The sequence below is a fragment of the Colius striatus genome, chromosome 16 (assembly GCF_028858725.1).
Source record: "Colius striatus isolate bColStr4 chromosome 16, bColStr4.1.hap1, whole genome shotgun sequence".
In the NCBI taxonomy this organism is placed as follows: Eukaryota; Metazoa; Chordata; class Aves; order Coliiformes; family Coliidae; genus Colius; species Colius striatus.
Window position 1 is genome coordinate 16,175,410 of NC_084774.1, and position 12,248 is coordinate 16,187,657.

Consider the following 12,248-nt stretch of genomic DNA (forward strand, 5'->3'; position numbering starts at 1 on the left):
CAACTTACTGGTTTTTAAAAATTCAGTTTTGCACTGTAGTAATACATTTCAGCCAGTGTGGAGAAGGTCTATGTCTCACAACAAAAACTAAGGCTATGCTAATACAAAAATCCCATCGGAGCCGTTACACTATGTAAAAGCAAATTACATATGTAAAGGCAAATCACGAAGGATCTACAGCAGATCCAGATACCAGCCGTGGATGTAGCTGGAAGGTATCACTTGATGCTTCAGGACTGCTGCAGACAGATTCTTATCTATAAGAATCAAATAATCCTGGATTATTAAATTCCTAACAATTTTGATCTGAATATTCCCTGCATTGAAAGCACCACAATTCCTCTCCTGTTTTAATTTATTTCAGCACAGGGTCAAACAAGGAAACGACATCTGGCCAGCATGTCTGTAATACATGTATTTTGCTCTGTTTGCTAACAAATCATTCTGCAGTGGCCTGGGATACAAGCAGGATTACTGCCCGTGTTTTGTCAGAAAGCAACTGAAACTCAAGCATAATCAATAGCATTTTGTGTACGAGAATCAAACTGTGGCCTGTTAATCGTGGCAGAGGCCATTTTAAACTGTGTATCTGGCAAACCTAGTCATAACTGCAATGGGAATCTTCATTCTCCTCACACTGTGCCTTCTAAGTGTCTGTGACTCTCACCCCATTTCAGTGTGGGCAGCACAATGCCAGGATGCACTACTACAGCACATATTTTGAGCTTGGGAATGAACTAGTGTCTTGGAACTGCTCTTGGTGATTTGGTTTAACAGCTCCTTCTAGTTAACTAAGAATCAAGCAGCCACTGACAGAACGTTCAGAAGAGAGCTTCACATTTACAGCCTGAAACGGTAAAAAAATGGTTCACAAGTAGTTCTGAGCACTGCCATGGTTTCCTGGATCACAGCATCTGTGAACTTCTGAGGTCTACAACAACATCCATATTCACTATATATGCCACAAAAATGATAAAAAATGATAAAAATGGCTCTGCTCTCCAATACAGTATTATTGAAGGGCTGTCACCTTGGTGCCTTTGTGCAACTTGTTATGGCCACAACACTGTAACTGTCACTTGTTATCTCGCACACTCAGTTCATACACAACATGGTGTGCATGTGCATAGGAACAGATGGATGGAACTATGAACTGAGCAAAGGCTCATGGAACACCAGCAATATTTGCTCAGCCACTGGCATATAATTTGTTCATGGCCAAAACTGTGGGTTCAGAGTGATGAGCAAGGATGGCTCCATTCATGAAGACCTGGCAGAGCTCCCTTCCCCACCTACCTACTCCACTCCACCAATCTTTATGATATCGATCAACCACTTCTCAAAACACCTGAGTTTGCAGTGCAATGCTTTAATGCAGACTCAAACTGGTGTTTACTTCAAAATGCTGTACTAGAAACTGCAGCAGGTCAGAAGCCAACTAACAAGTAACTCAGACATTTGGCTGCCAACTGCAGACTATGGGAGCAATAACTCCATCATGTATCTCCAACAAAGATTTTATTCGCCTGTTAATTTGTATTATCAAGTTTTGTATCAATTTCTTGCCTGTTAAACATGAAAAATAAGCATCCAGTAAAGACATCTAGGATTAATGCATATACTGCTCTTTAAGATAGATCCATCTTAATGAACATTATGGATTTCCAGTGAACTCCAAGGCAAGCACTAACATGTTTTCTATTTAGCAGATCTAATCACCAGCTTCTTTCTACTAGCTTTTGACTACTTTGGTTTGGCAATAAAACAAAAAGCAACCATAGCTATCAAGAAATAACTCCCACCACCATAAACATTATGGCACCTTGGTACATTCTTTAGCTGTTGTCACCCATTCCTTGTGCAAGACTAGTCAGTTTCTCTCTGGCAGCATTATCATCTACTCCAGGCACAAACCAGGAATGTAAAAACAACTGGGCGAGAGGCTGGAAAACGCAGTGTTCTGGGAAGGCTAGAGGCCATCTGAGTGTCCCCTTAAGGAAGGGTACAGTAAAAGCATGTAACAGGCGAATTTGTGGATTGCATGAACATGTCAGAATAGAGGTATGACTTTGAAAGTGGTGTTTGAACAGACAAATTAGCCAGAGAAATCTGGGGTCAGAGACTAATCTATGTTACTTCAGGCACTTTAAATTTGGGGCTTAGCTTTGACACACCACAGCTCAGAACCATTCTGCTCCTGGGTCTATTCCAGTTTAGAACATTTTGTAGGTCATTTTACAGCTCACAACATCCAGATTTAAGAGTATAGTATATGCATTCAATTTCATCCTTCCCACACTACTAAATCAGAGATTATGAATGGAAATAACTACAAACAATAAGCTTTTATACTGGCTTTACTTTGTTCAGGGAACTCTCCTGTCCTGAGGGTGTTTTTAAGATCCATTAAGTTATCAGACTGGTGTAAACAGGCTGGAACACAGACAAAAAAATACAGCTCTGTTCTTAAGTCCTAGGAATATCATTTTACCCTGAATGGCCCTTTTAAAATCCAAGAGACACACACATTTAGAAACTTTAATCTTAGAGGTCTTCTGTTCTACTACATTTTACTTTGCTCTTCCTTTTTTCTTGTTCAAATTATCATGTATCATTGACCTCTGGGAAAATGTTAACCCTCTTTGAAAACAAACAGATACTGTACAAATCATCAGAAGCCTTCTACTTTTTGCTGCAACTAACAGTAGTTATTCATAGGAGACCATTTTTTTTTCTCCCAGCCCAAATGATTTGCAGAAGTGTCTGCATTGCTGTCAACTCCATACCTATTATTTTCTCATTTTGCTATTGAGAGGAATAACTTAGAAGACCAAGTGGCTTGTTCTGTCACAGAAAAGTCTGTCAGTGTAGCTTGCTTTGGAGGAACCAAGCACAGAAACACACAAGGGAAAACAGACAAACCCTTAGCCCTCTGTGAAAGTTTTGTTATTGTTACAGTTTTGACTGCAGCATTGCTCTAAGCAGATGGTGAGAGATACTATATTCTATTAAAGAGAACAGCACAGACTTATAGAAAAGTTGGGCATCCATCTGCCATTCCAAATGTCTATATATGTACAATGTTAATACAGTTATGCCAGTCTGTGTGTGACTGACACACTCTTTTAGCAATGCAAGAGAGTATGGATACTGAACTTTAGCACTTGTGCATGTAAACCTGTCTGCCTTCTACTAGCTTATTTAACAAAATATCTGAGGGCTTCTCAGAAGTGCTAGAAGTATTTAAATAGGCATCTACCTATCACACTGTCCTCAAAGACAGCTGCAAGTGCCATGGAGTATTCTGACAGTGTCTTTTTCATACATGAACACATGCCACAGGCTTGATAAAGAAGGTGAAGACAATTAAACTTCTTGTTTGCACTTTGAGAGCATGGTGAAAGGTTTGCAGCAGTCCTCAGCTTTCGTTTGGGAGGTTCAGGGAGCTATATACCCAACTTCCTAAATCCCTGTGCCTGTACAATACTCTACTTCATAGAGAGGAAAACAGAAGAGAAATAAAATACTATGATTTTGAAAGCTGGCCTATGTCCTCAGAGTATGATTAAGAGACATTAAAAGACATTCAGTTCATAATTCACCTAAAACAAGAAGACTAAAAAAAATCGTCATGCCACTAGATTGCTCCTCTTGCTGTGCTTGGACTCCAGTCTGAACAGGAAGGATAGGTTTAGCAGGTGTAGGTACCACCAGTTTGGTAGTAGCTGCCAGGGTAGTGTGGAGGGTGACATTGATGACTTCATGGGTGGCATTTGCAGACCTGTCAGGATAACATAATATGTGATTATACTGGATACGAGGAGCACGACAAAGGCTTAGCCCACTAAAGATACACACACATGAAACAACCAGCGGATCACACTGAATATGTACTAGTGACCAACATGTTACGGTTGCTTATTAAAAGTAGTCTCTGATCTCAGACAAATACTGGAAGTTCATCATCACGATGCTGATTATTGATGACTTCCTTCACACACTGCAGACAACAAATATCCTGCACTGCAGCCTGGGATGCAGGTGAAAACCCAGCACAGTGAGCCAACTAGCCCACTTAGCCTGTCGAGAGTACCAAACCGACTGTGCCAGTCCAGTGGTCCCCGCAGAGACTGCGGGACGGCACCTGCCAGCTCGGACAGCTCTCGGTGCCGCGCAGGGCCGCTTCAGGGCTGCCCCCGCTCCCGTGGGCTCCTCCTGCCCCTCTCCCGGGCCCCGCGCTGCAGCCTCAGCCCAGCAGGAGGCACAGCCCGGCGGAGTCTCCCCACTCCTCCGCCGGCCGCCCCGCAGCCCTCGGCTCCGGCACCGCGCTGAGCGGAGGGGTCGGTGCCCCGGGCCCGAGGGCACAGCCCGCGCGCAAGCAAGCGCCGCTGAGGGGAGAGGCGCCCCGGCAGCCGCACGGCAGCGAGGCCCTGCCGCGGCCGCCCCGCTGTCCCGCCGGCACAGCCCGGAGGAGGAGACCGACCCCTCCCGCCGCCCACCCGGCCGCGCACTCACTCCGCCATCTTGCCGGCCGCCGGCTCAAACCTCCCCCCGCGCGCCTGCGGGGCCGCCCCGCACCCGCCACTTCCGGCGCGACGCGCTGGCGGCCGCCGCCGCGAGCTCGGCGATCGCTGCGGGGCCGGGCTGCGGGGCCGGGCTGCGGGGCCGGCAGCTCAGCGATCGGCGCGGGGCCGGGCTGCGGGGCCGGCAGGACGCGTGCGTGCGGGGCGCCGGCCGGCCGGGGGCCGCGTGAGAGCGGGGGCGGCCCCGCGCTGTCATGGCCCAGCGGCCCGGGCTGCGGTCACCTTCCTGCGTGGCACCAGCTGTCGCTGTCTGGCACCATGGCCCTCAGCCGCCATTGCCCAGAGACCCCTTGTCCCTCAGCCGTCGCTGCCTGGCACCATGGCCCTCAGCCGCCATCACCCAGTGGCCCCTTGTCCCTCAGCCATCGTGGCTTTTTAAATAAGACATGTTCATCCCAAAGCTCCCGTAACCTTTTTCTGTGGGCTGAGCAGACCTGAGTAAGCGCACAGCGGTTCCATGGTCAGCTTTCACTGCTCAACCACAGACTGAGCACCTAACCTTGCAGAAACTGAAAGCATCAAACTAGCGTTTATCCAGTTACCACCAAACAGAATCAGAAACTAAAAGGAGAAGTATCAGTGTTTCCCTTGAGAACATAGAATGGTAGGGGTTGTGACTTGCAGAAAAAGACTCTATAATTCAGAGTTATAAAGAAGGTAAAGCTCCACATCAGTTGGAAGGGACCTTTAGAGATCATCTAGTCCAACCCTCTCTCTGAAATGAAGTTGTTCTGCAGATTTCCGTGGGTTTTAGCTCATAATAACTTGTGGGGTTTTTTTTAATTTGCTTTTATGATGCAGAACCACTGCAGCAGTGTCAGCTGGGGAGAAGGACATGGCTACACTCCCACGTAACCTTCACCTATTGCGATGGGCTCTTGCAGTTGTGACCAGAGTGATGTTCGGTTCTGTGCCACGCTGGTGCTGAACAAAAGAAAATCTTCAATCTTTGCTAGTCACTGGGGTTTTGCTTGGTGTGAAGGGGAGGTCATCTGGCCTAAGAATGAAGGCCAGAAAGTTTTGCTGGTTTGCTTTTTCATTGCTTTTGTTTTGTTCTGGTGTTTTTTGCGTTTGGCCTTGGTGGGGTTGGGGTTTTTTTTCAGTTGTTTTTGTTCCTTAAATCTTTCAAGGGGCATGATCAGGAAACTCCATGCTTGTTTTGTTTTACTGGCCTTGTAGGCATCATGTGCTTTTAATCATGAGAGATTGATGTAGAAAAGGGATGACTGCAGATGTAACTCTTCAGGATGTGAGATGACCTTCTCCTCACTGTGCCTGTTGGCCCTGGCCAAAGGGGAACCACGGATGGGTGTTGGAGGCCGTGGGAAGGGTTCAGGAAGGGATGTGGAAGGAAGGAGGACTGAGCCAGGAAAGTAGAGGCTTGAGAACCTAGAGAAATACAAACCCAGGACTGAACCTTACAAAAGCTAGGATCTGAAGGGAAAAAAAAAGATAAGTAAAAGTACAAGGATCCCAGGGACCCCTGTAGGAGAGTGGAGCAGCTGGAGGGATCAAGGGCTGCTGGGGCAAGCAACTATGTGTGAAGAGGAAACCCCAGGTACCAGGAGGTACAGTCTGTCAGCCACTGCAGATCCTAACATTTCTACTGAAATGAAATATCATCCCACAGTGCACTGTGTGAAGTAATCACAAGTGATACCAAATGATAACATCTAAAATATTCTGTACTGTATGAAGAGATTGTGATTTTTGTGTCTCATCCTCTGACTCATCAGGAGGAAATACTGCTGTGTGCTTGACCAGTTGTTGCCACTGTGAAGGGGTAAGTCAGACTTACTACCACAGAGATAACCACTGCACCAAACACCAGTCTAACATTGCTGCACAGATGGTATTCCAAGGACTCGGTTGCAACACAAAGTAATCATTTTGGCAGGAGGCCTTTCAGCCTGCTTCTCACTTCTGGTTTTCTGATGCACAGCTACTGAGCATCTGTTGACTAATGCATGCACTGAATGTTGCTTTTAATAGAGCCAGGAATTTCACAGTTGTTTAAGCTCATCTAGGATGATGTGGCTGTAGGTAACATAGTGTTTAGTTTTAATTCTTAAATTATACAGAGCAGCTTAAATAGATGGCTACGTGGAACACTGAGGGTAGGCTGAGATGAGTAAGTGATCAGCTTGAAGTGTAGGTGAAGGTGGTGATTTATCGACCTGGAAGTTTGTTCTCTCATACAAGAGCCATGGGCCCTAAAGAGCAAGAGCATGCCAGATTTACTCTGGGGAGTCGGTTCAGCAGTGGTGGTAGTCTTTGGCCTTGGAGAGGGCTGGGTTAGGTTTTTAGATTATCTCTAAACACTGTGATCTCAGGTGGGTCGAAGAGTCACCCTCGACAGTCCCTGTGAAATAGAGAGCACTGGACTTCCTCCTGCAGCGCTGGGTAGTTAGTGGGAAGAGGCTGCCGTATGTCACAGGGAAGGTGACTGTGCTTCACCTAGTTTACTGTAAAACTATCCTACAAGTATTTAGCTATTCCAGTCACCTTCATAGCTTGTCTTTATAGTAAAAATTAAATATTTTGCAGGGTGTGGAGAGGGGTTCAGCTCTAAGCTCACTTGGACCAGAAACTGATTCTGGTATGAAATATGATATGGGCCAAGAATCAAGATGAGCAAAGACATCAGACAAAATCAGCAGTGGTGTTAAAATGTCAGTGTATGTAGGCTGTGTGTGAGGACACACCATGCCTATGGCACCAAAGTGACAACAGAGTATTGGATGCTTACAAAAGACTTGCCTTTTGGGGGCTTCATCACCCCTCAGGATCAGCACCATCACAGCTCCTGAAAGTGCTGTCTGGATGGAATGTGAATGCTGGGGAGGTGTGTTGGCCTGAAAACGGCCACTGTGCAAAAAGACCATCTCCTGCTATTCACTTCTGGCTATTTTCCTGCACTCCTATATGAGACTGCAAGAGAGAGAACTGATTATACTTTAAAAAGGAGGATGGATGATCTTGTTATCAAACTCAGGATGTTTGCTTACTATACAGGTGAGGGTTAAGCATGCTGCTAAGATGGTAAGGAAAGAGTCAGCCATGTAATTTGCTTGCTTTATTGCTTTTAGGCAGATAGGAAGGATTCTTTTAGGCTGACTGGTGAAATGCTGAAAATTGTTTTAAACCCTTCACTGTATAGATTCTTTTTTATATCTTCTTAATGTGTCTTAGTATATAGAGAGTCTTATTCTCTTGTTCTTTAGATATATGCAGTAGGCATCTGCCTGTGTGCATACATACACACACACTTATATCTATAAATATAAACAAATATCTAGAGGAACAAATTCCCAGGCACAAATTCTCAGTAGATAATGTCTCTTCCGTTGCTTTGGTATTTGGTGCTTGAAACTATTGGATGCCTGGTGGTTTGTTTGCTTTTTATTTCATGTGTTGTCTGTTTTGACATGCTAAATCTAGAGTGTGTCCAGGAGGAAACAGTGATAGAGAGAAGCACATTGCATGGCTGCAGTCAGTGCCCAGCAAGGTGTGCTGCTGTAGCCAGTCACCAGTGGTTGTGATCGATCTGAAATGCAAACAAATAGCATCAGCCCTTGGAAACAGAGACCTAAAGGGCATGGGGAGGGAATGTTCCCAAGGACGCTGTCATGTCACCCACTGGCACTGCTAGTCAAATACTGAATACACAGACTGAGGACACTGAACTCCTCCCTTGCCTTGGACATTGGCACCAGGTGGTTGTTCCTGCTGGCTTGTGCCTCGCTACACACCAACAACCGCTCCACCGAGTCCACAGAGCTTGGCGGCTTCCCAACAGATAGGCTGCACTGGGGGAATGGTTCAGATACTGACAGGTGGGGCCAGGAGGTGCTCCCTCAGAGGAGTTGTCTTCTCTTGATTTTGCTTTTAAACAGTGGATTTTTTTGGACTGAGAACTCAGATATTTCATGTGTTTCAGCTGGTGCTGAGCTTGTGTGCCATGACTCATCCGAGCTTGCTCTCGCAGCAGTGTGTGATGGGCCTTCTGTCTCAACATGCGACTTTCCCAGCATGAATGGGTTATGCTTAGTGACAGGCTTCGGCAGGAGGCAGTTGCTACTTTACAAATGCCTAATCTGAGGCACAGAGAGACTCGGAAAATGTCCCTGAAACAGACAGCAAGCCAAGGGTTGAGCTGGGAAGCACATCTCACAGGTCCCCCTGCCACCTGCCCTCTGACTAACCCTGTATCTTGAGACCCACAAAGACCAGGGAAATCTGCTCCCACTTTTTCACCCAAACAGGTTTCTGTTTGTTTACTGGCACAGACAGCTCTCACTAACACCACTGACTTATTTGACTTTTCTGGCCACAGCTGACAACCAGCCAGACAGGCTGACCACACCATGGGCTGCAGCCCAGCACGATGCAGCTCCATGGTTGTGTCTTCTGTCAGGTCCAGGGATGCAGCCACACTACATCAGGCCAGCAGGTCCTGCAGGCTCCTGGATCTTCTTTCCAGTAGTGGCCTCCGAATGCTGCTGCTGCATGCTCAGAAAATGAGGTGAGAGAAGGCAGTGATGACAAAGCACTGCTCTTTTCTATTTTTTCTTGTATGTCTTCCTCAAGTCAATCTAGCTTCAAATTTAAAGGGCTGTTCAATGCTTCTTTTCTAGCCTCATGCACCCTGCCACATCTGTGATTTTTGGAATGTATCTATGTATTTGGTGCATGTATATCCATGCCAGAATTTGATGGCACTTTGCAAATCCCCACCAAGAGGGGATGTCAGACAAAGAAGATGCCAGCAGTAGAAACTATCATTTGTAAACTAAAAAAAAACCCCAAACTAAATATCTAAGAATTGAAAAATCAATTATGATCAGGCTAGAATTAGAATTTTAAAAGGCAACATGTCCCTCTTCCCCTACAAATAGCCAGCAGAGGCCATCAGTAGACATCTTGAGAGATCTCTCTAGAGAGCAAGCAGATGCGATCCTGCTCTCAGTAGCCTCTCCAGCCACATTTCAGTACATTGAAAATGTGGAAACTTACAGATCTGCAGCTTTCTCTGGCAACCTGTCTCCTGCTTGCACTGGGTTGGGAGCAGAGCAGTCTCCTTTTCTGTTCTGGACCTGGTTGCCACCAGCTTCCTTGGATGCAGGTCCATGAGCACTGAGTCCCCTTTGCCCTCCGTGGCCAGGCAGCAGCTGCTCGCCAGGCGGAAGCCATTCATCACCCAGGAGGTGAAACCTGAATACCAGCTGCAGGAAGCTTGGCCTTGCCTCTCCCCTGCTTTCCGCCCTCCCACAGCAGTCCCTCACTGCCTGCCCCTCAGCCAGAGGTGGCTTTTAATGCTGAATACCTTTTTGTTGTAGGCAGTGTTTAGGTATTCTTTGGATTACATTCTTGTTGGTATATAAATAAAAAGTTCTTCCTCCTTCCTTATTACAGACTGACGTGAAAGACCTCCTGTCAGTAGGGACTAACAAATCTTTTTGACAACTCAGATAAACAGAGTATTTTGTTAGCTGGATTACAGTTACTGGTGGCAGCCCCAAATGAGTCCAAGTATCTGTTGTACTGGTAAAAGCATCTGCTGTGACATGTCTATAAACAAATGGCAATGGGAAAAGAGAACAACTGTACAAACAACTGTATTTCTCGCTCACGGCAGTAGCCTGGAGCTGCTGGGCACTCCCAGGACTTGTTGTCTCATGCTCACACGAGCAGCTTGCTCTTGAGCTGCCTCCAAAACCTGCCAGCCCTTGCAGAAGGCAATGCAGGGCCTTTTCCAAGAAGGATGCCAGGCTTCCCTGGCCTTTGCCAGTAATGGGATGGCACAAGCAAAGGCAGCTGGAACACAGGGAGGGAGCTAGAGTGGGCACTCCAAAGTGTGATTTATGACTGTGCACACAGCTGGGTCTTCCCAACCTCCAGCCTGCCCTGATGCAGCCAGAAAGACAGAGATCTCTGCCCAGTGCTGTTTAGCAGATTGTTGGGAATCCAAGCAGTAGGACTTGGAGTTTTTGGTAGGCTCCTCTATGGTGCCTCTACTGTGAGAGACAAGTTTCACAGCTGAAATGATGCAAGTATCCAGTTCATTATTCAGCAAAGTGATAGCAAAGAGAAAAAGAATAATGGACACGTGCTGACTCCTGCTCTGACTAGTAGCCACACTTTCATTTGTGTCTCCTCTCCATCAGAGTCAGCTGCTGGTGGTTTATGGGCATTCCTCTGAAGTGTCTCCCTAGAAGACTGTTCTGCTGCTTCTGTTATCTCTGTAATCCCTCATTAGGACAGCACTTGCTGTGTTGATAAAACACAGCTCCTGTTCACACCTACTCCACAAATCACTTCTGACATACAACACGTGGGCCCCATATCATAGGGGCATTGCTTCTCACTTATGGCCTGTCTTGCTCTGGATAGAGCAACATCGCTCCTGCAGCCTGGAGCAGAGGTAAGGGGAGAAGTACACACTGAGAAGTGAAAAGGCAACATTTACAAAGATTGGACGCTGGCAAGAATGGTCCATAGGAAAACTATCCCATAGGAAAGAGGGGATATATAACAAAAGGAAGAGAAGGGATGAATAGAAAGAAATCTATCTAGCTGTGAAGAGCTGGTAAACACCCAGCCAGTTGCTCCTTCTCCTCCAGTGAGATGGGAGGAGGGAACTGGAGGGCACAAATGAGAAAAAAAACAGTGAGTTGAGATAAAGACAGTTTAATAAGTGAAGGAAAACCACATGAGCAAGCGAAGCAAAGAAGGAATTCATTTCACTGATTCCATCAGCACAGAGGTGTTTGGCTGTTCCCGGGTTACTTGGGAAGGCAAACGTCATAACCTTGAATATCCCCCCTTCCTCCTCCTGTCCCTGAGCTTTTACTGCTGAGCATGACATCCTAAGGCATCCCTTTGGTCACTGAGGGTCAGCTGTCCCACTGTGTGGCCCCCACAGCTTCTCACCCCCCAGCCTCCTTGCTGCAGGGGTGGAGTGGGAGAAAGAAAAGGCCTTGATACCATGCCAGCCTTGCCCAGCAGTAGGTTAAACACTGGGGCATAATCAACACTGGTTTAGTCACAAACCAAAACATAGCGCCAGACCAGCACCTCTGAAGAAATCCCACTCCACCCCAGCCAGCCCCAGCCTGGCAGCGCTGGAGGAAGAAGCTGGTGAAAAAAAAGGCCAAGAGCTAAGGGCAAGGGAGTTATTTCTTTCCTTGGAAAGGCCATTCTTCTTGGATCCTCCTCATGTTCCAAGAAGATGTCAGCTCTGGCAGCCTCCTTTCATCCCTGCAATGACATTTCCAATAGATCCATCCACTCCTCTCTGTCTCATCGATCCAGCCACGGCACATGGATTGAAGCGGGTGCCTTGCCCATTGCCATGGTGCTGCTGCCCATGTCTCTCCCTGGCTATGGGTCAAGATGAAGCTCTAAACCTGCAGCTCTTCCTTGTCTCAAAGCCAAGAGAAAGTCTAAGGGTCAGGCCTTTGGCTGATACTGTGATGAACTTCAGAGACACTGCCAGAAAAATGGTTGCATGGTCTCTGAGTTTCAACTGAGATGTAGATAAGATCTGATCCTTCTGCCCCAGTGAAGCGGTGCTGGCTCAAAGTGGTCAGTGCCGTTCTAAACCTAGAAATCTGCAGCACTAGTGAAAATGTTAACAAAAAGCTGTTTGTTTAGTTTAAAATA

General features: G+C 46.7%; 1 protein-coding gene across 1 annotated transcript in view; it reads right to left on the reverse strand.

Moving 5' to 3' along the window:
- SLC9A8 (solute carrier family 9 member A8) overlaps nucleotides 1–4,598 on the reverse strand; it is a 28,454-nt gene extending 23,856 nt beyond the window's left edge. Inside the window, exons 1-2 of the mRNA XM_062009351.1 lie at nucleotides 4,516–4,598; nucleotides 3,603–3,781 (exon numbers count right to left, since the gene is read on the reverse strand). Of these exons, the coding sequence (XP_061865335.1) occupies nucleotides 3,603–3,781; nucleotides 4,516–4,523 (187 nt within the window). The 5' untranslated portion in view covers nucleotides 4,524–4,598. The remainder of the gene's footprint in view (nucleotides 1–3,602; nucleotides 3,782–4,515) is intronic.
- Between the last annotated feature and the right edge of the window lie 7,650 nt (nucleotides 4,599–12,248).